Genomic DNA, 27,392 nt, shown 5'->3' with positions numbered 1-27,392 from the left:
TAAAAGGCTGGCACTGGCGGTCACCACACGCAGTCCATTTTACCACAAGTTTACTGTGGGTGGATCCCAAGTTATGAAGCTCCGGACTGTAAAAGGTCAAAAACCAGGTGATCAAAAAGCAAAAAATCCAGGCAGATTAGATGATCAGAACCACCTTCTCACATCAAGAAGGCCTGAGAATGTAGTAAAGGAGGCAATGCTAACTAGGCAGAAACCTGTGGTAATACTGATTCAACTAGTATGACGCATCAAGATAATCAGTAGATCAGCAGCTCATGCGTGTTTTACCTATATGCTCTACCTGCTGCTGAAAGAAGGCGAAGTGTCCAAATCAAGTACTGCACAAATATTTGTGTAAATAGGTGCTGAAGTACACATTCCTGTCTATTTTCCCCTCAAATCCCAAAGTGTGACGTAACCTTTTGACTTTTTTGGAGTCCCAATTAATCATTACTGGAATTCGGGAACCCCCACTGAATCATTCTTGAAGTCTGGGGACCACCACTGAGTCATTACTAGGACCTGGGATCTCCCCCTAAGCAATTACAATGCTTTGAACTTCAAAACAATACACAGAAACAAGCATCACCAAACAAATACACAAATGATTAAATATTTTATTTAATTCACAAATAAATATTTAAAAAATCAAAAATGTTAATTTAAGTGGGAAGGCTGGAGCTTTTCAAATTAAAATGTAGGCTGCCCATCGTTCCACACTATGGGCCAGATGTATCATTCATAACAATAGCGATTACCCAAATGCAATGTCTTACGAATCGCAATTAAGTAATCGGTATTGGAATGTATGAAACTCCAGGAGCTTCATACCGCGATTCGCAAGGGCTCGCTAATGGACCTACCTCATTAATATTCATGCGGTAGATCGCAATTTGCGAGCCACTGCGAATGGCTACAATCACCAGACCACCATTTCTCTGATTGCTTTTCAATAAAGCAATCTATTATGCTTTTTTTTAAATGCAGCCCGTTTTCCTTAAAGTAAAACGGGATGCGTTTAAAAATGTAAAATTCAAAGTTTTCTTTTCGTTTTTTAAGAGCAGGCAGTGGTCCCTGGCCTGTGGGACCACTGCCTGCTCTTACAAAAACGTTTTCACATGCATTTACAAAGGGGAAGGGGTTCCTTGGGGACCCCTTCCCCTTTGCGAATAGGTTATCACCAATTTGAAATTGGTGGTAACTGCGATTGTTTTGCGACCGCATTCACGGTCACAAAACAATCATACATACCTCTGCGATTCAGTATTAGGAAGGGATGCCCTTGACACGCCCCTTCGTAATACCGAATCCTTATATTATCGCAAATCCAATTTGCGATTCGGTAACAAGTGGACTTGTTACATACCAAACGTTGGGCCGTTTGCGATCGCAAAAAGGTTTGATACATCTGGCCCTATATTCTGTTTGGTGCACTTGCACTGCTCCTGCTAACAAATATGAGGACGCCAACTTCATTTTTAACCTCCAGTTTCAAATTTATCCAGATTCACAAACGTTTAAAAATTTTCAACTGACGTTTTGCTTCTTTATTTATATGCACTTTATTCATCAGTTAATGTTATTTCTTTTTTTAAGCACTCACAGACCCCCTGAGTAAGTGTTGCAGACCACGTGGATTCCTGGACCGCAGATTAAGAACGACTGATCTGGAGCATTTCCATCTCCAGAAAATACTGATCACACCTGTGTCTGCAAATCAAAAGGGGTGGGTGAAACCGGGCACAAAATCACCAGACTTGTAATGGGACCCTCAATGTAGTAACATTTTGTTGTAGTCCATTAAGTGACTTATTTATTTTATAGCTGAAGCTGGCACCAGGGATATTTACTTAAACGCAGACAAAAGTGCACACACTCTCTCCCTTTCTACTTTGAAAATCTTCAAAAATGTTGATTACTTTACAAAATATTGTGTTTTCTCGCACTCAATACCCCTGCCAATCCACACTTGTCTCCCTTTCCACTGCTCCTCTCATGTGCCCTTATTGTTGTATTTGTTGTAAAATCCCGCCCCCTAATCTTACTGATCAAGCGACGCCCTACGAACAGCCCCCAGATACCTACCTAGAGCATTAGAATGTTCTGCTTTTTATTCATGCACAAATGACTGTCCCAGCTGTGAGGTTTAGCTACCTCTTTATACTCAGAACCTTTTCTGCTCCCCTATTTATGTTTTTAAAGCCTATCTGCCTGTGGCAAGCTGGCCCTTGACCTTCAAAGACCCCTTAAAGTATATGTCCAGATAAAACTGATGGGGCCACTTCAATGTTTTTTTAGATAGACATTGAAATAAGATACAAACTAATGTTTAATGTTTTAAACCAGCAATTTTAACCAGTCGTGGTTTGCTGAGCTAACTATACCTTTTGTCCCCGGCATGCAAACCTTATGACTTCATACATTACATCACTCATGACATGTTAAATGACATCACTCATGACATCTCAAATTACATCACCGATGGCACCACTAATTACATCATACAATCATTGTGACACTATCCTATAGGGTTTTTGGACTTGAAGTAATTTAGCACACTACATCTGTGGCCAATTTTCCATTCACCCTACTGGGACTACCAGCTTAAAGACTTCACATAACCCACAATTTTAAGTCAAGAGGTTAACAGGTATGCATTTGCCACTGAAAAGACACCTTCTGCCAGGCCCTAAGGACAACTCTCCGTATTTTAGCAAAATGCACAACATGCATTCCTGACAAGGGCACAATGGTATACAATCTCACAGCCATGCTTACAAAAGTCTTGCGGTGGCGGTTGGACGCGGCGGTCTGACAGCCACATTATGACCATGGCGAAAGCCCCATGGTCCGACCGCCGGCACCCCACTGCCATGCTAAGGCTGGCAGAGACTGGGTGCCGGGGGCCCCAAGGAGGGCCCTGCACTGCCCATGTACTTGGCATAGGCAGTGCAGGGCCCCCAATGGGCAGCCCAGTCACCCTTTTCAATGCCTGAATTACAGACAATGAAAAGTGCGACAGGTGCTGTCAAACCCAACAGGCCGCAACATTGTCGCAGGCTCGATTACGAGCTGGCTTCAATGTTGTGAGTAGTTTCCTTCGTAGGAAACTCATAATAGGGCCAGCAGACGGAAGGCCGAACTGGCGGTCTTCCGACCTAACGAGTTTGGCGGGCAGCCTCCGCCGCTGCAAACTCATAATGAGGCCCCCAGTGTGAAATAAACCACCACTAAGTGGAACATCCCTATGTTATTCAGCAATCAGCAATTACCTTATAAACACCCTGAGAATTTGTCTATAGCACTGTATTACAACTATTTAACATAGGCACATGCAGAGATATTCTTTGGTGGATAATCTATTGTCAACAGAAGCTTGGGTCTTTCTCACAGATATTTTGGAAAATCTTTGGCTTTAAGCCACAACCTACTTTCAAACATTCCTCTACAACCCATATATGGGGCAACCAGCCTTTACTTTAGTGTAGGGATTTGTGTAGTGCTTTTTAAACGGTGCAGCATCTAAGGTTCAATATGCAAATCACACCTGCTGCCAAGATTTACACCATTTCCAGATTACAGGGCAACATGTGTACACTCAGTAACTCTATGTAGTATATCACTATCAATGATGTAATTTAACGTGTCATTAGCGATGTAATATGTGAGACCATAAGCAAGGCCTATCAGGGCCAGAGTTATTGTAAGCTCAATAAACTATAACTGGTTAATTTAATCGATGTTTTAGTTTTTAAACGTTAGTTTATACATTATTTCATCACTTAACTATAACCTTACTTTACCTTTTCAATGAATTTCTAGATTATTTTAAAACTAAGCTAAAGTCTTATTACCAAACTTAACTATAAGGTCACTTTAACCTTTGTGTTTTTCCAGTGAATCTGTTGGAGTTTGATCGCATTAACCCAGCTCTCCCACTGAGCACAGCTATTGGCCATGTGGGACAGGGGGTTACGCCCTACACCGTGGGTGCCCAACCCTATTTGTGGAAAAGATAGGATACTATTTATGTGTTGTTTTTCAAAATGTCTTTGCTTTCCACAGTTTTTGCAGTTGTCAACTTCTGCTTTTGTAATTTTTTTGATATTGTTTTAAAATGTGTTTTGTTTTACTCATTTTTGTCAGATTTAATTAGGTTTTGTAAATTATTTTAATATTGTTTAAAACTTTTTGTGACATTTTTCTTCTCTTAATTTTTATGCATGTCTTTCTGTTCTGTTTGCAAATGCTGTTCCGTGGCTCTTCTGCATATTCTTTCATTCACTTCACCACAGGCCGTAACTTTACGGCAGTACCTGTAATATATGCTGAAATTCTGTAGATTGTCGTCCTTTTCTTCCTCTTCTTGTGGCAGAACTTCCCACAGAGCAGTTTGTTCTTTTTTAACAGCTTCCTTCTTCTGCATGTTTACATGAACTATGCTATTTGGATGCAAAGTCCTCAGGCGCTTTCACATTTCTGTCCAGTACAATCCAGCAATGATGGTTAGCAAAATGTTTTGAGATGGTTTATGAAGTGTGTCGCCTTTTTGGAGTTGTGTCCCCTGTGTGGCCAATCAAATGGCTGCTTTCATTTTGTATTTTTTATTTTGACCTCCAATAAGATACCTCGCTATTCATAGAAACAATCAGAGTCCTGTGGGAATCGTGTGTGGGTTTAGTTCCAGTTCTGGGTCCCACCAGAGTGCCGCGGGACCATGAACTTCTAAAACAAATTGTAAAAACAGTTGGGTTCATTTTGAAGGGTAGTTTTATTTAAGGTTTGAGCCTAGAGTTTTCCTCACAGGCCCAAACAGGAAAGGTATATTGGATGTTTTAGGGAAATTTCTACGTCTTTCCGTGTTGCAGTACATGCAAATGGTACTACATACATGTAATAGTCTAAGAAAGAATACCATTTCATTGGCTAATGTCATTAGTTTGATGTCTAGACAGGACACTCCACCCTATTATGCTTATTAGGGATTGTTGTTCATACTCTTCACACCCTATGCACTGTCTTTTTTTCATTTTTGAAAATGTTTTGGGGTTCAGCCAAGCATACATGGAATCTCTACCTGAACAGCAAGAACAGCTCTCAGGCAATACGCAGCAGCATCAGGAAAAAGACACAAGCACCACCTTTCAGTTCATCTTTTGGGAGTTTTTCACAATTCCAGCTGGTAAAAAAAAAGTGTATGCGAAGATTGTCACATGCAGCATCAGTGACAAGCAATCAATTTTCCAGCTATGCCAAAGAAATGTTCTTTTGGTACCCCTGGAACGCTGAAGCACCTCAACTCATGGCACAGTAGGCAGATAAATATTGCTTAGATGGAGAGGCAGGAATACAATGGAGCCTCAGCATCATGTGCTCCAAACCACACTGCCCACCCTGACAATACTGCTCCTCCTCAAGCTGGAACCGCCCTTAAACAGGACAAAAACCCGCCTCTACAAGCACACTGCACTCTTCTGCATGGATGGTGGAAAATGTGTTTTAGCTGGAGAGGAAAGTACCATAGCCAGGGACCAGCTCCTGGGCGCACACAAATAGGTTTGCAAAGAAAAGTATTTTTCTTTTTTCTAATTTTTTTTAGTAACACATTTTTATTCTTTTTAATACCACCAAGCAAAGTACAATTACATTCGCATTTCACTGTCACAACGTAACCAGCCGTGATCAAATCACATCCCCAGTCCACAGTATGATCCCTACCTCCCTTATATCTTGTCATGCTTGTTGGGACAATCGTGGGCAATGTAAACAGACTGTTCATGGTGAGTTCACCGGTCCACTCCCTCCCTCCACTCCACCATGGCCGAGCACTGGGGGAATTCCATCACCCAGCCATGTCCCTCTTAGTCAGCAATGTGGTGACACCAACAAATATGCGATTAGCCCAGGAACCTTTATTAAAAATCCACACAAAGTAATGCAGTACGTCGCCTTGCTGTGGTGCCCTACGTGATAGGGAAAGGGCAGGAATGTGCTGTATTTGTCATTATACGCCACATTCCGGTCCTTTCCTAGCACTGGCGCACTTTTGGCTGCCTAGTGCCAATGCAGGTACCCTTGCATCATCTTGCAAAGCCACCCTCCTGCACACAAACAATCCTTGGAGGCATAATTCTCTTTACATGTGTGCTGCAAACTGCAGCACACTTAGAAAGAGGAATGAAAAAGGAGAAATAAAGATATTTCCTTGTTGCGCCTCTGGTGGGAGGTGTACAATTCTAACGCATTCCCAGGGTTACCAATGTTAATAAGTTTTGGAATGTGTCAGAATCTATGGGTGAATGTGTGGGAACACCAATGCTCCATCTATGGCACGCATCCCTGCTGCAGAGTAGCACAAAGCAGCAATTTGCGCAGCCTTGCGTTACTCTAGATTTATCAAGCCAGTCAGGGCCATGCACAGCGGCCTCGCATGGCTTGATAAATTTAATTTATGTTATATTTATATTTCTCTATAGCAGGCTGTCGTAGTTATTAGAGACTCATGGGACTATTTATCAAGGTTTTACATCGCCCTTGAGCAAAACCTTGATAAATATGCCCCTGGGTTTCTATAGCGAAATATAAATATATAAGAACATTTTGCTCTATGATGACAGAATATCCTTATATACCATTGTACCTGCCATTCAAGGCAAACTCCCAAATCATTTTCCAAAGTCAAAATGGAGCACTTATAATAAGATAATGGGCTTTAAGAGCTGTTATAAGCTGTTGGCCGTGCAGAATGTGGGGTTGAGAACCATAATGCCCAGCTGGTTGCCAATCACCCCACAGGTGGAATACCACACCTCAGCACTTGGGCTTCAACCATGCAAAGTGTGCAGTTGGACACTTTCTCAGCTTGAACTATGTGGTCAACTGCTCTGTTAGGTTCTGAGGTTTCAGACATTTGTGTTTGAAAGCAGGGGCGACCAGCTTCACTTTTAGGCTCGATTGTCTTCTATAACCTATACTGATCATCAAGAAAATCTTCCTCCCTAATGTACGTTATTTAAATTCAAATTCTTTAATTTGTTTTGGTACCCTGGGGAGCGCTTACAAGTTCACTTTCCCTCCAGTCACTTTTTTCCCAGCCCTGGAAGAACTTCTACTTCTGCCCTTGTCAGGAGTAAATTTCCAACGTTTCTCAGTACAGGAAAAGATTAAAGAAGAGCTGGTCAAAATCCTTTAAAAAATGCAAGTCAGTAGGTTTGCACAGACTCAAAGGCATTACAGCCCTAAAGCTATTGCTAACTGCTTCCTCCAGCCGCAGTATGTATATCTGCAGAAAGGTGGCAAAATAAGGAAATTGCTATAGTAGGGATTGAAGTTGCAAGTATTCAAGCCCTACTATATTAGCCAAGGCATAATCACAGAGGCTGTTATCAGACCTCTTACCTAATGAGATTGCTGCCATAATTTGTCACTGCACTACATGGCAACAAAGGGACAAGTAGATATGCTTACAGGACAAGTAGATTTATGAAGCAACCTGTCCCATGGACAAGTAGATATTTTATCCCAACCCCTGATGGAGAATTTTGCAGTCCGTCTCTTTCACCATGTAGCACCAGAGTTGCGGATCAAGACATTGTCCTAGAACGCATCCACAGAGGGGGCCGCCCTGCTCAATTCCTGGGCCAAGAAAAGGACATTCTCACATGTCTGCACTACTATAAGCAAAGGGAGATCATACTGTCGGCCGTATGTGAAAAATCCACGATTGACTTTGAAGGTCACAAGATAGGGCTGTATCAAGATCTCTCATCTCTAACACTACAGCACCACCGAACCCTTCCCCCCTGATGGACTTCATTCTTAAGAAGGGCATCAAGTACAAATGGGGGCATCCCTTCTGGATCTAATTTATGTGGAATAATGAGACACAGTCTATTCGAACACTAGAAGAGGCCCGATTGATGATGGAAATACCATTGCTATCTGAGGACCCACCAGCCCCCTCATCTCTGGGGGACCCGACGTCCCCCTCCACAGGCCCACAACTCTCATCACATCAGAAGAAGGACAAATTGCACAAGCCTCCGAACACTACGAGTCGCAAGGAGCAAGATGCACTTCTAGGCCGTTTACAGTGTTCCGATAATGCCCCGGAAATGGATGGCGATTATTGAGATGACAGTTGTTTAGCTCGCAGCTGGATCACCTGGATTTGGAACTTGTAGTAAATCGGTCGCTGCTAGATTTAACTCCTCGAATTTGACTCTGTACACCATTGATTATATCTTCCTGGCGGAGCTCCCTCCGATAATCTGCTACAGTGATGGGAAGCCCACGACCTTCCGACATGGACCCTCAAAGTTTTGTTGAATGGGCTCCCTGGCGGGGTATCACTCTGTTTTTCTGTTCTTTGTTCTCTTGTTTCCCCTTATTTCTGACGACTTATATATGTTTACTCTCTCTGTTGCCATCTTACACGGATAACACATGCACAGTGCCCATGCATCTACACGGGCCTCATCAGCGCCCGCTAGGCCGTCTTCAACCATACCTATGGTTCAGGTAATCAGTCTTAATATCCGAGGCCTCAATGCACCTGTGAAACGATTGGCACTCCTCTCTCTTTTTAAGGAATCCAAGTGCGACATCTGCCTCTTGCAAAAATCTCACCTGCTCAGGGCCGACTGGAGGTGGCTGCGTTCTCAGTGGTTCAATCGCCAATTCCACTCATCAGGCCCTAGGAAAAAAGCTGGGATAGCAATACTTTTGGAAACACACTTTCCTGGGAAAGTAACAGACACACGCTGAAATACCCAGCAGACGCATCTTACTGCATATTGACCCAAAAGGGCATAGGTTTACTTTGACAAACCTTTACGGCCACAATGAATGCCACAAACCTTTCCTTACAGAGGCACTGAGATTAATCCTTAACATCCTTGACATGGATATTATTGTGGGAGGAGACTTCAACATAGTGACCGACCCTCAGTTAGATAGATCTATCCAGAGACCAGGTTAGACTGGTGCATTGTCTCCCGCCTTCAAGCACTGGTTGGTGGAAGTGGAGTTCACAGATATATGGAGACAGACACATCTGACAGCCCAAGGCTACACATTCTTCTCTGCAGCCAACCAAAACTATGTCTGCATAGATTTTTTCCTCACCTCTTCACATTTTACTAGTGTGGTGTCTGCAATAGAGGTAGGGATGGCGGCACTGTCGGATCACTCCCCCATCAGGTTATGTTTTACACTGCTTAATTCCACCTCATCCCCCCGCCCATGGCATCTTAATACTAAACTCTTCCCATGTGACAACATGCTCACAGAGATTAAAACTGCTATAGAAGACTTCCTAGCTACATGTGACACCACGACCACATCCATTACACTGCTATGGGAGACTCTAAAGGCAGTGCTACGGGCAGAATTTATTGCAATAGCAGCAACAGTAACAGATAGATGCAATAAATGAGCACAGTTAGAGGCCACTGGCAGAAACCTGGAGGACACACATAAATGTATGGGATCATTTACTATCAGGTGGCAACTCCATACAGACTGCAAACAATTAAAAGCCATGGATACAGACAAAGCTGGTTACACTCTGTTGCACATAAAGCACAAATATTATGCCGGAGGGATTAGGGCAGGCCACCTCTTAGCCAACCAACTCTGTTCCCAGGCAGAACACCAAAGAGTTGAACTGATACAGTCTGATGGCACTCAGACCTGTCAGTAGGAGATGATCCTCTGTGAGTTTGAATCTTTTTATGCTCGCCTCTAATCCACAGAGGATCTGGATACTGGAAGTACTGAGGCATTCTTGGACTCAGTCCCCTTGCCCAGTATTCCTCAGGCAGACGCTGCTAGTTTAGATAAAGACATTACTCCCAATGAAGTCCTTATGGCAATACAGTGCCTCCAGCCTGTAAGGCACCCAGCCATGATGGGTATGGCGTAAAATGTTTAAAAACATTCGGGGCGCTCTTAACCCAATACTAGCAAGGCTTTATAATACTTTTAGCACCACTGGCTCCCTGACTCCCACAGTGCAATTGGCTACTATCACCATTATTCCTAAACCAGGGAGGGATCCAAAATATTGCTCCTTGTATCGTCCCATATCATTATTAATTAATTGATGCAAAGATTTTCATGGGTATCCTGGCTGGCTTCCTATATGCAAGGACTAGCGGACCCTGAACAGACTGGGTTTATACCCGAGAGGGGCTGCAGCAATAATACCAAGCGCCTCTGCCATCTTCTAGACAAGACACACTGCTCCAGAATACATGCTCTCCTTTTGTCTATTAATGCAGAGAAGGCATTCAACCAGGTTCTCTGGCCACACCTTCACACAGTATTGATTCATTTTGGCCGGGGCCCACGGTTTTGTCGGTGGATTCAATGCAGATAAGCTTCCCCCATGGAGATAGTGAGGGTTAATGGTCTCCAGTATCAGCCCTTCCATGTTGGTAGATGCACACGGCATGGCTGCTTCCTGTCATCTCTATTGTTTGCCTTGTATATCAATCAATCAATCAATCAAACATTTGTAAAGCGAGCTACTCACCCCCTAGGGTCTCAAGGCGCTGAGGGAGGGGGGGGAGGGAAGGACTGCTACTGCTCACATAACCAGGTCTTGAGGCGTTTCCTGAAGGTCAGGAGGTCCTGGGTCTGTCAAAGGTGGGCAGGGCGGGAGTTCCAGGTCTTGGCGACGAGGTGGGAGAAGGATCTGCCGCCGGATGTAGTTCGATGGATGCGAGGGACGGCAGCGAGGGCAAGGTTGGCGGAGCAGAGTTGGCGGGTGGGAGTGTGGAAGGTGAGTCACTCGTTGAGGTAGGCCGGGCCTGTGTGTGAAGGGCTTTGTGAGCGTGGATGAGGATTTTAAGGTGATCCTCTTGGTGACAGGGAGCCACTGCAGGTCTCTGAGGTGGGCTGAGATGTGGTCGCGGTGAGGAATGTTGAGGATGAGGCATGCGGAGGCGTTCTGTATACGTTGTAGTTTCTTCTGGAGCTTGGCTGTGGTCCCTGCATAGAGCGCGTTGCTGTAGCCCAGTCTGCTGCTGACGAGAGCGTGGGTGACCGTCCTTCTTGTTTCGGTGGGGATCCATCTGAAGATCTGAAGGTTGTTAAAGCAGGAAGATGAGACGGCCTGGGTTGAGGGCATGGAGTTTGTTGGCACTGTAGTGGTGACGGGTTGCTTGGGGGGAGTGCGGGCCCGGGGGTCTGGCACTGGGTGCGATCTAGGTGCGGACGGGCGCAGACGGGCTTGCCTCTGGTGCACCTCCAGCGTGCCAGCGGACGTCATTGAGAAGGGGAGGTGGGAGGGAGGAGCAGCTGGGAGGCGGGAGCGGGAAGCGAATGGGAGCGACTGGGGGCATGAGGGGGCCGGAGCAGCAAGGCCGCAGCGGCAGGAAGGAGCGGCTGAAAGCCAAAAACAGGCAGGAAATGCTCGAGAAAAGCGTTGATTAAAGGCACACAGAAAAAAAAGCACAGAAGCACAAAAGCACAGAAATGGCACAACCAAAGAGCAAATGGCACGGATGACACAAAATCAGAGACAGATACAGTAACAAACACACAATACTCACAGAACCCACTAGATACCAGGAATGAGGCACAGACGGGTGCCTGCGGGTGGTGGAGGGCCCCGAACTCGTGGCAGTAGCGAAGGCGGGGTGAAGGGCACGGGCACAGTCAGGTGGAGTTGCGCAGCGTATGGAGCGAGCTCCTGGCCTGGAACATTTTGCTAAACAGATTCACAACCACCCACAGATGCAGGCCTTACCATGGGTGGCAGATCCCATAAAATTGCGCTCTATGTGGATGACGTTCTGCTTTTCCTGTTGAATCCATATACCTCCCTGACAACGGCTGTGGAAGAATTGACCATTTTTGGGAGAGTCTCCACTTTTAAGTCCAACTTCCATAAGTCCTCCTAACTAAACCTTACCATCTCAGTGACGGACTGGGTCCTACTGGAGGTTGACTTTCCATTTACCTGGGCCACACAGGGCCCAGGTATATGCAGCCTGCAGCTATACCTCACTCCTACTCTAACAGCAGCGCATAACTACAATTGACTTCTATCAACTGCTCGCTCAGACTTATCTAACTGGAAAGGCTATAGTCTCTCCTGGATAGGTCACTTAACAACGGTCAAGATGACGCTCCATCTGAAGGCACTTACTGTGCCGGCCCCTACCTCAGGTGCTAGAAAAGCTGCAGAGTCTTCTTTGGGAATTCCTTTGAGATGGGAAGAAGGTGAGGGTGGCAAAGGTACAAGCGTACCTGCCCCAGGCGGGGGGGTCTAGGGGTCCCTCTCTTTATGGGCTACTAGCAAGCAGCACAGTTAAGCTATATGGTGGAGTGGTCCCGTACTAGCAGCGAAAAGCACTGATATTTCATTGACCAAGCAGTAGTGAACTTTCACATATGGAAGGTTCCATGGCTTCCAAAGGTACACTGGGGTATACATCTCCCCAGTGCTCTGCACCACTATGAAGGTGTGGGATAATGAACAGGTGCGGAAAGTACTATCCACTGCCATCTCCCCGCAGACGCCAATACTGGGGAATCCAGACTTTCTCCCAGCATTATCTGGCCCCTCCTACAATCCATGGCAGGAGGCAAACTGTAAAAGGTTGGGCGATCTTTCTGATGCTGATGGCTTTATGAATTTTCCCCCAGCTTCGGACAGCATTCGATCTCCCAATAACACTCATTGGCAGTACATACATATCGGTCATTGGTTGTTCCAGCCCTAAATTCGCCCTCATGCTGGTAGACCTCCCACCCCATTTGAGAAGTCGCTCATTACTTGTTCCTCCTATGAGCATACTGGATGGACAGGATTTGAACTTGCCTGCTACATGTGGCATGTCCCTCTTCCCTTCCGTCTAGCATAAACTAGTTGTTTACATAACTAACCAGTAATTCTTAGACATCTAGGCCCCTGTTCTATCCCCTTTTTATCTCCAAACACTGCATCTCTTCCTTTCTTTTTAATGTTCCTTCCCCAGTGGCCAGTGGATGTAGACGGGATGATGGTTGTATTTGTTGCTTAAACTCTAATAAAAGAGATCTTATATCTGATTCCATTCAATTTTTTCTGTATCACTTTCAAATCTTTCCTATAGGAACTGCCATGGGTTTTCTCTTCCCCCACTTGATGGATCAAGTCGAACCTTTCTAGGAAGGACCTGAGATAGATGATTTTTTAAAAAAAAGTTTTGTGAAGATTCAGCAAATGGACCCAACGCTTTTTCACTTAAAAAACACCCTTCCATGCACAGTTTTCTGCTAAATAACTTTACTTCGAATGTTACATTGATATTATGAATGATGTTATCAAAGATGTCATGAATGATGTATTATGTGGGGTAATTAGCAGTGCATGGCGAGGGTGTGAGTTATGGTTACCTTAGGGCACAAGTTATAGTTACTTGAGATAACTAACTATAACAGGTTAATTTCTATGGTTTGGTACATTTAAAATGTGAGCCTAACAAAAAAATCCCTGTAACCTTTGCTTTCTTTTTTAAGTGAGTTTCTAGGTTTTTTATTATATTTCCTAACTATAACTTCCCTGTAACCTTTCATTTTTTCAGTAAATTTCTATTTTTTTTTCACAAAAAATAATTTTCATTACTATACGTTAATCCAACCACCACCGCACACGGTCTGCGGCCATCCCCTATAACCACTCATGCTGCTCTACAAGGCCCTCAGCCAGGTGCAGCAGGTGTTGGCCCCAGGGACTGGCCAATCCCCTGTGGCACAGCCTAAACATTTAATTTTTTGGGGGGAGGGTGGGCCAAGCGGCCCATTTCCCCAGGCCAATATGGGCCCCAGGGACCCTACCCCTTAGGGCCCAGCCATACATTTTTTCTTTGGGAGGGTGACCTCTGTCTCGATCTCAGCACCTTGGCACCCCATCCCCTGGGGCCTGGCCATGTGACCTGGGTGTCCCCCAGGGCACCCAATCACAATGTTGGGGACCGCAGGGGAGCGTGAAGGCCCCTGTGGTCCTGGCCGGCTCCCTGCCTCCTGGGGGAGCCAGCTTTGCTGTCACAAACAGGGAGCTGCTAAACATGCAGCTACCTTTCTGGGAGAGCAATGTTTCCTCTGTTTCCCTGTCTGCATCTCCACTTGCTGGGAAACAGAGGAAATCTCTGCTCCCAGCAAGTGAGGGCGCTTTGACAATGCTGACAGCCAATCAGATCTCAGCTTGAGTTCTGTGCGTAGGATCCGCCCTGATATCTATATTTATTTTTCCTTTCATAACTCTAAAACTACTGAACAGATTTACACCAAATATCAAAAAGCACGATCTGTGCACCAAGATCTAGCTTCCTTCCAAATTTGGTGTATTTCTGTTCTGCAGTTCTGGCTGCAGTCGTGTCTAAAGACCGTATGGGAAAATTAATGGGAATAATGCATTTTGAGACCCTCCCTCCCCTTTTTCTGCCCCAGCTTAACGAATCGCCCCAAATCTTTCAACACAGTATCTAAACTGCTGTACTATTTTTGAAAGTTTTGTGAACAGTCATCAAACGGCGTAAAGGTTATTGGCAAAACAAAAAACTATTTTACTATGGAAACTAGGTCCTAACTATAACTACCCACATGGACTTCCAGTAGGTTATTTATTTATATATATATATATATATATTTATATATATATATATATATATATATATTCTCTACAAACCCAAAGGGTACAGGGATGTTATAGTTAGGTTCAGATTTCACACATAGAATAACCATAACTTGTGCCCCAGCATCTCAATTTTCTTATCAATAATTTTTTTGCAAATGTTGCAGTGATATTATTAATGTTGTCATAGAAGATGTCATAGCTGATGTAATATGTTGGGTAATTGGCAGTGCATGGTGAGGGTGTGTGTTATAGTTACCTTAGTTCATGAGTTATTGTTTCTATAGATAACATAACTGCTCAATTTCTATGGGTTTGTGTGTGTTAAATATGAACCTAACTATAACGTCCCTGTAACCTTGTTCTTTTCAGTGAATTTCTAAAGTTTTTTAAAATTCTATTTCCTAACCATAATGTCCCTGTAACCTTTGTTTTTTGAGTGAATTTGTAGGGTTTTTAATGTAAAGTAATATACATTAATCCAACCTCTGCCGTGCATGGCCAAAGGCCATGCATGGTGAGGGGTTGGCAGAAGTGCCTGGCCTGTGACCAGGCCATGCGGCCAACCACCTGAATATTGTGCAGCCAACTTCACGCTGTGGGTCTGTGAGTGTCTGTATTTGTGTGTGAGTGGGTGCGTGAGTGGTTGTGTAAGTGGGTGTGTGAGTGGGTGTATGAGAGGCAGTGTGGGTTTTTAATGTGTGTGAGAGTTGTTTTGTGGGTCTGTGAGTGGGTGTGTGGCTGTATGGGTGTGTGAGTGGGTGTGTGACTGGTTGTGTGCGTGTGTGAGGGGTTTTGCGGGTCTGTGAGTGAGTGTCTGTATGGGTGTGTGACTAGATGTGGTAGCAGCTGTGTAGGTAAGTGGGTGTGTGAGTAGGTTTATGAGTGGCTGTGTGCATCTGTGAGTAGGTGTGAGCGGTTTTGTGGGTCTGTGAGTGATTGTGTGAGTGGCTATAAGGTCGTGTGAGTGGTCGTGTATATGTGTAAGGGGTGAGTGTGTGAGAGGGTGTATGAGTGACTGTGTGGGTCTGTGACTGGATGCTGAAGTGGTTTTGTGGGTGTGTGAGTGGGTGTGTGAGTGGATGTCTGAGTGGGTGTATGAGTGACTATGTGGGTCTATGAGTTGATGAGCTAGTGGTTTTGTCGTTTGTGTGTGCGTAAGTGGGTGTGAGTGAGTGGGTGTGTGCGTCTGTTACTGGGTGTGGTAGCGGTTTTGTGGGTCTGTGAGTAGGTGTGTGAGTATATGAATGGGTATGGGAGTGAGTGGGTGTGTGAGTGGGTATATTTTTTTAATTGGGCTCTGGATCCACAGATCTGTAGCGGATTCAAAAGGGGGGCCTCGCCGAGCACCATGGTGGATTCGAGGATCCTTGTAGGCCCCCCAAAAACGTTTTGGGGCAGTTTCTTGCCCATGAGGGGTCCCTCATAGACCCATCCATCAGTCCCATGGGGTCAGGATAAATCTAGCCTATATAACAAATGCTTTTCCTATGGAAACTCGGTCCTAACTATAACTACTTTTTAGCGACCACCAGTAGGTAATATATAAAAAGTTAGATTTACACATTTTAAGCGTACAACACTGCTTTGGAATGAAAAACAGGAGAACAAATTAATGTGTGTGTCAAGGTGCAGTGTCTGTTTAGGACGAGCGAGCAAGCGCTCTGGCCTGTTGTAATCTATCTGTGGGCTTTTAACCACAACCACAACATGCCCATCACTATCACTTGTTCATGGGCTTGCCTTTCCAAAATTCTTTGCTATCATTGGTAAATGCTTTACGTTTGTCTCTCCTAGGGGCGGTCTTATTACCGCCTTGCCATCGATCCTGTTACATGGATAATTGCTTGTTTGCCAATATGTTTGACTGCGAGCAAACTTCTTTTTCCTTCTGTGTCTTTCCTTTTTGCTCATGCTCATGGCTGCCGTGGTCCTTTGAATCGGCCCGCTTATGTCAAGTGTTTTACTTTTCACTTTCAATTTATGTGGCAAGGAAAGTCCAGTTAGGAATTTACAACGCTAATAGCTCTAACTCAAGAAAACGCGAGACCAATTGCATTACAAATGTTTGTTTTCTGTGTCGCCTCATTTATTGAGCTGCTGCAGTGGTGGGGCACAAGAGGGGCAGGTCAAAAGGTCAAACAAAGCCGAGGCATGGTCCACATCTGGGCACGCCCTTAGAAACACTGCTGACCTTCAGTTGTTATAGTGGGTGCTGGTGTATAGCAGGGCACACAATTCTAGCACACACCCTTCTTTCACATTTGCCCTCACACTACAAAACATGTCCTTAATTTTTACAAAACAGAAAATTGCAAGGCCCAAAGGTGTTTCTTAGGAGGCCAAGCAGATTATAAGAAACGGAAAGAGGGAGGAGAAAGGCAGGGGCTTAGATGCAGCCAAGATGGGCATTTCATAGTAAAACACACCATCACTTACCAAGTTGTCCTTGCTGCTGGGCATTGACCTCCATAATGTGCCAGGCTAGAGAGGAAAAGCAGAGAGGCCGGTTATGACTGCAGGGGCTGAAGCATGCAGACAAAGTGACCTCATCCCCAGCCATGCAAAAAGTCAGCTGACAGCAGGAGTAGAGATGGGGGAGTGCAGCTACAGGGGATGGGAAGGGAGAAGCAGTGCAGAGTGGGTGGCAAGGTGGGTATGGAGTTGGTGGCGGGGGGAAACAGCCATTACTACGCAGATGTTTCCCTGACTAGCCTTTAGCACGCATGTGTTACAATGTATGTGTCATTACAACGAATAGCCATTCCCACAGATACCATTACAACTATTGTAATGCTATGCATGGTAAGGGCTATGGGTTGTAATGATGGTGAAGGCTATTGGCATCATTAGAGGAAACAGACAGATTATTCTGTTTCCTCAGAACAGCTGTGACGCACCTTAGGAGTGAGGTAAGTGTGATTGGGCCTCGGGTGGGAGGGTATTGTTTTAAGGAGAGGGGGGAAGGTGAGGGTTTTTGTTTTAGGACACGGGTGGTTTTCAAGTTAAGTGTGGAGGGAGCGGTTGGGCTTAGGGAGACTGTTTTAGGGAAGAGGCGGAGGGGTTAAGGATTTAGGGCAGGAGGTGGTTTTCGGGCTTGAGGGGGTATTGGACCTGGGGGGTACTGTTTTAAGGAGGGGGCGGGTGTGGGGTTATGTTTTAGGGTGGGGGTGGTTTTCAGGTTATGTGTGGGGGGTTGGGCTTGGGGTTGGGGGACTGTTTTAGGGCGGGTGGGGTGTTAGGTTTTCAGGCAGGGGGGTCAGTTTTTGGGTTTTGGGTGGAGGATAGTGTCTGAGGGTGGAGGGTACTGTTTTAGGGAGGGCCAGGGGTTACGTTTTAGGGCAGGGGTTGGTTTTCGGGCTTAGGGGGATATTGGGCCTGGGGGGTGGGGAGGGTACTGTTTTAGGGAGTGGGTGGTTTTCAGATCAAATGCGGAGGGTAGGTGGGCTTGGTGGGGACCGTTTTAGGGAGCAGGCAGGGGGTCGGTTTTGGGATTAGGGCAGGGGTATTGGGTCTGGGGTGGGGGTGGGGGTACTCTTTTAGGCGGTGTGGGGTTAGGTTTTATGGTGGGGTGGTTTTCGGTCTTGGAGTGGTACTGGGCCTGGGGGTACTGTTTTAGGGAGGGAGCAAGGTTATGTTTTAGGGCAGGTGGTTTTCACGTTACGGGCGGAGGGGGGCTCGGCTTGGGGGTGAGGGGGACTGTTTTAGGGAGGGGGAAGGGAGTGGGGTGTTAGGTTTTAGGGTGGGGGTCAGTTTTTGGGATGGAGGATTGGGTCTGGAGGTGGGGGGACTGTTTTAGGGAGGGGTGGAGGGTTAGGTTTTAGGATGAGGTGTTTTTTGGGCAGGGGGTATTGGGCCGAGGGGGGTGGGGGGATCTTTACCACGCATATGCCTTTAAAACACATGCTTTTTACAACATAATGCATTGTAAAGGGATATGTGTAGTAATGGCATTCTCATTGGAACAAAACGTGTCTGGCTTTGGCAGGAGGGGGTATGTGAGAGGAGGACAAATGGTTATGAAGGCATACGGAAGGCAGTCATGGGAAGTTGGGGGGACAGCTGGAGGAGGAAAATATCTAGAGATTGTTGGTGTGGAGGTGCAGGGAGCTTGAGGAAGCTAAAGAGAGAAAGACAAAGTTAGAAAGAAGGAAAAAAGGGATTCACTGAGAAGAAGAGAAGTGGTCATGGGAAGAAAGGGGGGATAGATGGAAGCCAGAGAAAGTAACGATCTAGAGATTGTGGGTAAAGACGTGCAGGGGGCTTGGGGAGGCTAAAAGGAGAAGGTTAGAGACTGGGAGAAAACGGGTTACCTGAGAAGAAGAGAGGTGACTAGGTGTAGCAAGGATGGTGGGCATGAGAAGCTGGAGGGGACAGAGGCGAGCTGCAGTAGGGGCATATGTAGAGATTGTGGATGAAAGGATTTCTAAGGAAAAAGTAGGGTCTAGGGGGCTAGGCAGCCTAAATGTGTAAGCATTGGGAGAAAGAGAGAGTAAGATACAGCTTCAGGAAGGGAGTGGGGGGGTTAAAGGTCCATGTGGACACTGGAGAGGGTCCTGAGCTAGAGAGGAGAATGAAGGTTGGGTGGGGTGATCTGATGCAGAAGGAACAGTGCAGAAGCTAAGGCGGGATAAGGGTATGGTGGCAAATGCTGGTGGAAAATGTAGAGGGATAGGAGAAATGGTAGAGAATGGGGTATGTTTGAGGAAGAGCTAGAGAACTGCTCAGCCGCAGAGGAAGGGGTAGACGTGTGTTTAGGCTTAGTCAATGACAGAGGAATGCGAGGGAAGGTAGGGAACAGTGAGGAAGGAATGGAAACGAGTTGGGGATTTGAGGATGGGGCCTTGGAGGATGGATTGATGTCAGCAATGACGAGGAGCACATGAGGAAAAAGAAAGGAGAAATGGGGGCTGGAAACTGGGAGGATAGATGGTGGGGGTAATGGCTGAGGAAAGTACAGAGAGGTGGAGGGGGAGTAAGATGTGCACTGGGGAGGAGAGAAGGAGAAGGAGCTGGGATAAAATGGTAGATTGATGAGGGAGAAGGGAGTTGTAAGAGAGGAGGCGTGTATTGGGGAGGGAGGAGGAAACTGTAGATGCATGAGAGAGCTTGCAACTGGGAAGCAGGGCGCAGGCTGCAAGGGAAGTGGTGCAGTAAGTACTGGAAGGAAGGAAATAACCACCAAGTACAGAAAAAGTTGAGATTTGGCAAGTTTAGAGTTGGGTAAAGAGTAAGATGTTGAGTAAATGATGAGACAGACCAGCTGGAGGGGGAGGCTGGGGTGAGGATCAAGCTGGAAGGATGGAAAAATTTGAAATATTTCAATCCACCACAATACACCTCATCAAACAGAAACAATATCCCCCACCTTATCATCTCTCAAGCACACATCTCGCTGCCCCAAGCAAATAAAGACAACCTCACAATTAACTCACAGGATATAACACTCCCGAAAACCATCAACAGATCCAAAAAAATTAACTCTCCAGCAAATCCTAAAACCAAAATACACCAAAAGTCAAAAGAAGCCTTTGCAATCTTCCAGTGAAAAGAAAATAAATAACCAGTTACAAAAAACCTTTAATGAACACCACTGATACAAGATCCTCCATAAAAGATAAATAAACTTGCAACGTACCTACAACAATACCAACTAACTACCATTAATATCTTCAAACTAGCCCCAGAGAATTCATGAGTCACAGGAAAATGCACTGATTCGCAAACCTACATAGATCAATAACAAATCCAAAAGATGGCACTTATCATGTGGGAATTTAGTGAAAAACCCACCAAATGCAAACTTTCAGCCACCCCTCATCCCAACTATTTGTCCTAAAAGACTCCAAAAATACTAACCACAAGGATATGTATAACTTCATTAAACTATATTAAAATATGCACCAGTTTCCGCTCTGGAAAATATCGTGTTTCATCCAGAGGCAAAAACAACAGATGATGGATGGAATGCAGAAAAAATCAAACATTCACCCCCAGTCACAGACCTGGGTTTAATCCATCAGCTTTTTTGCTTGCATGCCAATCCAGTTTGGACCCAGCCATATGCAAATCAGTCTTGACCCTGTTCCCCAAGGAAACAGTCCAACCCAAACTGCCAGGCGAGGTCTTCCCTGAACCAGAAACAAGCATCCTGGTAGTGGTTTCAGGATATCACCCTTTATCAGCAAGGCTAGCTTGAATATGGTGGCATAGCAAGCACGGGATCCACATCTGGGCATACCCTTCCCACTTGGGGCGACAAATGCAAAAACAACAGATAATGGACAGAATGAAGAACAAATCAAACATTCATCCACAGTCACAGATTTGGGTGTATTCCATCAGTTGTTTTGCTTGCCATGCCATTCCAGTTTGGACACAGCCATATGCAAATCAGCCTTGATCCTGTTCCCCATGGGAACTGTCCAGCCCGAACTGCCAGGCGAGGTCTTCCCTGGACCAGAAGCAAGCATTCTGGGACCGGTTTCAGGGTATCACGCTTCATCATCCAGGCTAGCTTGACTCTGGGAGCATAGCAAGCATGGGACCCATGTCTGGGCATACCCTTCCCACTTGGGGCGACAAATGCAAAAACGACAGCTAGCCGGGCTGAATAAGGGTGATACCCTGAAACAGGTCCTAGGATGCTTTTTTCCGGTTCAGGGAGGACTTGGCTTGGCAGTTCGGGCTGGACTGTTCCCATGGGGAACAGGGTCAAGACTGATTTGCATATGGCTGGGTCCAAACTGGGGTGGCGTGGTGAGCAAAAAAACAATGGATTAAACCCAGATCTTTGCAACTGGGGGGTGAATGTCTGCATTGTTCAGCATTCCGTTCATCATCTGTTCTTTTTTGCATTTGTCGCCCCAAGTGAGAAGGGTATGCCCAGGCGTGGGTCCCGTGCTCACTGCGCCATTGGACTTAAGCTAGTCCGGCTGATGAAGGGTGATACCCTGAAACTGGTCCTAGGATGTTTGTATCTGGTCCAGGGAGGACCTGACTTGGCAGTTCAGGCTGGACTGTTCTCGTGGGGAACAGGGTCAAGACTGATTTGCATATGGCTGGGTCCAAACTGGGGTGGTGTGGTGAGCAAAAAAACAATCGATTAAACCCAGATCTTTGTGACTGGGGGTGAATGTTTGCATTGTTCAGCATTCCGTCCATCATCTGTTCTTTTTGCATTTTAGGTCCCGTGCTCACTGCGCCACTACATTAAAGCTAGTTTGGCTGATGAAGGATGATACCCTGAAACCTGTGCAGGGATGCTTGTTTCTGGTCCAGGGAGCACCTGGCTTGGCAGTTCAGGCTGGACTGTTCTCATGGGGCACAGGGTCAAGACTGATTTGCATATGGCTGGGTCCAAACTGAGGTGGCGTGGTGAGCAAAAAAAACTATGGATTATATCCAGATCTTTGCGACTGGGGGTGAATGTCTGCATTGTTCAGCATTCCATCCATCATCTGTTCTTTTTGCATTTGTCGCCCCAAGAGGGAAAGGTATGCCCAGACGTGGGTCCTGTGCTCACTGCACCACTGAATTCAAGCTAGCTGACTGATGAAGGGTGATACCCTGAAAATGGTCCTAGGATGCTTGTTTCCGGCCCAGTTAGGACCTGACTTGGCAGTTCCAGCTGGACTGTTCCGATGGGGAACAGGGTCAAGACTGATATGCTTATGGCTGGGTCCAAACTGGTGTGGCGTAGTGAGCAAAACAAACAATGGATTAAACCCAGATCTTTGCAACTGGGGGTGAATGTCTGCACTGTTCAGCATCTCGTCCATCATCTGTTCTTTTTGGGTTTCCTTCAGAAGCCACACAAACCCCTAATCACTGGAAAATGTAAGTAATGCTTCCATGGCGACCACAGAATTGTTTTCAGTGGGGGGTATAACGTTAACATCATCATCTGTTGTTTGGCAGGTCTGCGGCTGTACTAGTGCAGGCAGCGTAACACTATGACGGCCGTAGTGTTAAGTTGCATTGTGAGCCTGCACACCAGGCTGCACCTAAATCCAGGGTTGGGCAAGATCCTCTGTCCCCCTCCAGCATACGTCCATGAATGCTTCTATCGACCTGTTACATTCCTAATAAATGTCTAAAGTTCTGAAACAACTGGGAAGCTCTAAACTCACTCACAACTCTAAAAACACTCAACACAACTCAACATTGCAGAGCAACAACTTAGCAAGCCTCAAAAACACCCAACACAACTCACAACCACCGAGCAAGCCTCAAAAACAACCAACACAACTCAACAAACTCAGAGCAAGCCCCTAGCAAGCCTCAGAAACACCCAACACAACTCAATAAACTCAGGACAAGCACCTAGCAAGCCTAAAAAATAACCAACACAACTCAACAAACGCAGAACAAGCACCTAGCAAGCCTCAAAAACAACCAACACAACTCAACAAACGCAGGACCCCTCCCCTCAACAAACATGGTCTTTCAGAAAGGATTGTAGAGAATCCCTCAATACACCCACACCCAAACACATCCCAAATAACCCCTCAATAGAGCTTTACATGCTCCAGCAGACATGCAGCTAACCCACCCCAAGCCTTCAATGGGAACCCAAGAAATTGGGGCTTCAAGTGGAATGAAAAAAACTGGAGGGTCTCTCACATGGGCGTGGTCGATGTAATTAAAGGAGTGGCTTAAAAACGCGTAAGTTAAAAATCTGTGCTCAGCATAGTGTTCCGCCCGACTGGCATTTCGCTGCATCTTTCTGTCACTGCATCCAGATATACAACACAAGTAACATTACACCTACAACAAGCCAGGACTATTGGGTTTGTCAATGGTTGTTAGTTGCATATGCTTAATAAGCAACAACAATGCCTAGATATTGAAAACGATTCAGTTCTGAAACGATGAGACTGTGAAAGAACTATAAAGAGTTTCTTTGAAGTTACATCAAAGGCAGCGCAGGGTGGTGCATTCTGCACAGCTGCTATGTTTTTTTTCACCCTGAGGGTCAAAACAAAAAACGGCAGCCCGATAGGACCCCGTCTAAGCACCTGCTTTGCAGAAGTGCCGGTGCCGAGCACCGGCAGGACCCGCCCCACTTAAAGCCCTGCATCTAAAACAAAGGAAAGTGTCTGAGGTCCATCGAAATCCACCCAATAATCAAAACACTCTTTCCTACTCAGGCAAATTCAGCATCCTATCAGTTTGCGCACAGCGCAGCATATTTCCAGCATTTCTCACCACCACACACAAAAACATCCACAAATTCACAGCTAACTCCCAACAAAGACAAATCCGTCATACACACGGTAAGAATGCTCCCAGATTCGCGTCCCCCCAAAGAAAACATCAGTTGAACTGATTGTATTGTGGATTTTGCAGACACCGCCACGATCCCACCCTCCCATCCTCGTCTCCATAGTGACCGTTTCTGCTGCAGCATCCAAAGGGCTATCCCTACAAGTACAAGGTGGGGGCTGAGCATGGGACTGATGACACTGTAATATCGTATGACCACCCATCAGCACTATACAACATCCGCTGTCGCAGCACTCTCCCCTCCCCCGCCCATCTCCTGCACCACACCTTCCCGTTAGTATTCGGGGCCTGGTCCAAGCTGCACATCTGCAGGATCCATCCCCTCGTTTCCATGGCAACAGATAAAGGATGACTCACCGGGGAGGGAGGCAACGAGGATGCAGAGCAGCAGGGCTGGGCGGAGGGCCAACATCATCCCTAGGAGGAGAGGAGGATACATCAGATCAGACAGCCGAGAAGGGTGGGTTGGGTGACCACTGGCGCCGGTAAAATAGGGGACACACAGAGGTCAAGGATGGTGAGGACAACCCAGGGGTCAAGGAGAGCGAGGGCAAAGATGGCTCCTGAGGTGCAACCCCTGCGGCCAGAGCTAAGGTGGCGGAGAAATTTAAAGGGACGTATCACCAGGGCTCGGGGAAGCAGAGGGCCAGGGAAGTAGGGGTGTAACCAATGTGGCCGGTGAAACAGGGGGTCGGGGGCAAAGGAGACCGCTATCAATTTAAGGGGAAGGATAGGGAGGAAAAGGAACTATTAGGGGGTTTATCCCCTGGGGCCAGGGTTTCAAAGAAAATAAAGTACCACGGCATGAGGCCGGGACAGCAGAGGTCCAAGAAGTTAGGGGTGTCTTCATCTGGAAGAACCGGGGACAAGGAGTTTTTTTGGGGTGAACAAAATACAGAGGTTGAGGAAACATGGGTCAAGGAAGAAAGGGGTGCAACAATCGAGCATCAGAAACAGGAAAGGAAAGTAGGGGTTGGGAACGGCAAAAATTAGAGGCATCTCTCCCCTCCTTTCTTTACTTTTCTTGTCCTGTCCTTCCCGAAATCCGCCTGCTGGCTGTTTTTTTTTCATTTCCTTTTATTCTTTCATCCTTTTTCTACCTCGACTCCCCCTACGCCTTTCTCCATCCGCCCTTCCTACCCTGCCGACCTCCATCCTTCATTCTCTACTCCTTTCACATTCATTTAGCTGTTGTCATCTCTCTTTCCTTAACTTACTTCTTTCTTCCTTTTTTTCGTTCTTTCATTTCTAGCTTCCTTTGTCCCACCTTTCTTTTCTCCCCATCCCTCCTCGCATTTCTTCGCTTCCTCCTTCACTTATTCCTTCCTTCCACCCTTCTCCCTATCGACTCTAGCCCCTAACGTCCATCCCTTCTCTTTAACCTCTCAGTTCCCTTCCTCCCTCTATCCCTTCCTGCGTTTCTCCCTAGTTTTGTTCCTTTCTCACTTCCTTCCCTCCTTCATTCATTCATTCATCCTCCCGCTTGTGTCGTTCTTGTTCTACCTCTTTCTAAATTCCTCCTTACCTCCTGCTCCTCTCTTTCTTCCCTCCTTACACTCCCTCGCTGCTCTCACTTCCTCCCCTTCCTTCCTGCTTTAATAAGTTCCTTCCTGTCCCCCCTTTCATTCCTGAATTCATTCATTCATTCTGCGCTTCCTTTCTTCCTTCTTCTGCCTTTCCACTACTTCTTTCCTCCTCACTTCACTCCCTTCCCTCAACCGTTTTCACTTCCTTCCAGCCCTCCTTCCTTCCTCACTCCTTTTTCTTCTCCTTTCTTACTCTTCTTCCTCACTTCCTGTTTCCCTCACCACCTCCCATGCCGTCCCCCCTCTCATTCATTCAGTCATCCTCTCCTCTCCTGCTCTATCTTTTTTCTTTCCATCTTTATTTCTTTCCATTCTTTCTGTTTCTGTCTTTCCATTCTTTCTTTCTTTCGTTCTTTCTTCATTTCTTCCGTTCTTTCTTTCCTCCCTTTCTTCTTTTCTTTTTAATTCAGCCTTCCTTGATTCCTTCCTTCCTGTGTCCCTTAGCTTCTTTACTTCCCTTCCTTCACTCCCTCGCTCCCTTTCCTTTCTCCCTCCTTTCCTTCCTTCGCTTTTTCCTTCCCCTCGCACAGCCCAGTATTGTTTCGTCCATCTAAGCAAACATCCCCTCCACCCCCGCCCTTCTGCGGCGCGCGCTCCTGCAGCACCAATGCAGCCCGCGCCCCTCCGAAAACGCAAACTCACGTTCAGTTCCAGAAGCTTCTCCGGTCGGCGCTACTTTCCTCCCAGTCTGTCTCTCTGCCTTCCTCCTCGAGTTCTCTCTTTCTGATTATCCGAAGTCGTCTCAGCCTCTCCCAGGTCTTGGAAACAATGGATAATCTAAAAAAAATATAAATATATGGGTGGGACGGCGTCTGATTGGAACTCTCGAGCCCAGGGAACACATTAAAAGTCGACATTTTGGCTAAAAATCCCAGACATTGCTTCATTCCCCTGCCGAAGGGCTGAACGCCGCACGAGGCCCGAAAATATTCAGGGGAACGCCCGCTGCAGCTCTGGGCTTTTACAGACCACGTCATGACAACCCCAAAACTACACAATACAGCTGTAGCCCGGTGCTCCGCGCGGCGGTCAGACGGCTTTAGAGAAACTCAGTTGTTTTAATAAACGTCCTCAATGTATGCACCGCCAGTCTTGGAGAAAATCTGTCTTCAAAGGTAATTTTCTATTGCTATCTGGAAACTGTGGAAGTCAAGTTTTTTTTCCTTTTAAATAAAAATGCCAAACGTCTCGCGTATTCTGAAATGTCACGGAGAATCTCGAGTCTTTGCCGGGTACACCCTGTCCATGGGGATAATGACTTAGAATCTGCGCAGGCGTTTGGGTCTGGGTTTAAGGAAGAATTCACAGCATTTCTTATGTGCTAAGGGCCATGGTCGACGCTCTAGACCACAGGTAAAGCGGTAAAAATTTATTTCAAAAGTGTAAGTTCTGAGAATAAAAGGTCACACCTTTTAATCACCATGAACACAATGGAGTTCTATTCCCTCCTAGTGTGTAGCAACGCGTTACGCCTTCTGCACGGGGGGGGCATTTTTGTGGCTCCTCTCATATGTGCCATCTTGGTGAAAACAGGGTGCAAATTACACAGGTAATCGTTCCTCTCTTACACTTGATCAAGAGCGTTTCTACCCTCAAGATGCACTCAGTCCCTTCTCCTCGAACTCCCCACCTCAAGTTGAGAGCATTAAATGAACCATCCTTCTCTGGAAGCACCACAAGACTGTGGAACTCTCTCCCTCCATCTCGCCACCTGACCACAGGTCATGACACCCAGTGCTGAAGATTCTACCTGCACCAACTTTTGTTAAACCCCACTTTTGTACAGCGTCTCTCTCATTTGGCGGCGTCTCATTCCACCTTCGTTGCACCTCTGTGTTGTCCATGTTGTGATTGATGGGTTACGATTCTGTTGTAAAGCGCTTTGTACAGCA

At 46.2% G+C, this 27,392-nt stretch overlaps 1 protein-coding gene across 5 annotated transcripts in view; it reads right to left on the bottom strand.

The window, feature by feature from the left end:
* Positions 1-26,278, bottom strand: part of MFAP5 (microfibril associated protein 5) — a 137,611-nt gene extending 111,333 nt beyond the window's left edge. The window contains exons 1-3 of one of the 5 annotated variants that reach the window (XM_069243000.1): positions 26,143-26,278; positions 24,272-24,331; positions 17,066-17,110 (exon numbers count right to left, since the gene is read on the bottom strand). In XM_069243000.1, the coding sequence (XP_069099101.1) occupies positions 17,066-17,110; positions 24,272-24,329 (103 nt within the window). In that variant the 5' untranslated portion in view covers positions 24,330-24,331; positions 26,143-26,278. Of the gene's footprint in view, positions 1-17,065; positions 17,111-24,271; positions 24,398-26,142 lie in introns of all 5 variants that reach the window. The other 4 variants (XM_069243001.1, XM_069242999.1, XM_069243003.1 and 1 more) reach the window with 4 other exon arrangements.
* Positions 26,279-27,392: the final 1,114 nt, after the last annotated feature.

Source organism: Pleurodeles waltl, chromosome 7 (genome assembly GCF_031143425.1).
Source record: "Pleurodeles waltl isolate 20211129_DDA chromosome 7, aPleWal1.hap1.20221129, whole genome shotgun sequence".
In the NCBI taxonomy this organism is placed as follows: Eukaryota; Metazoa; Chordata; class Amphibia; order Caudata; family Salamandridae; genus Pleurodeles; species Pleurodeles waltl.
This window is presented reverse-complemented; position numbering and strand designations above follow the sequence as displayed.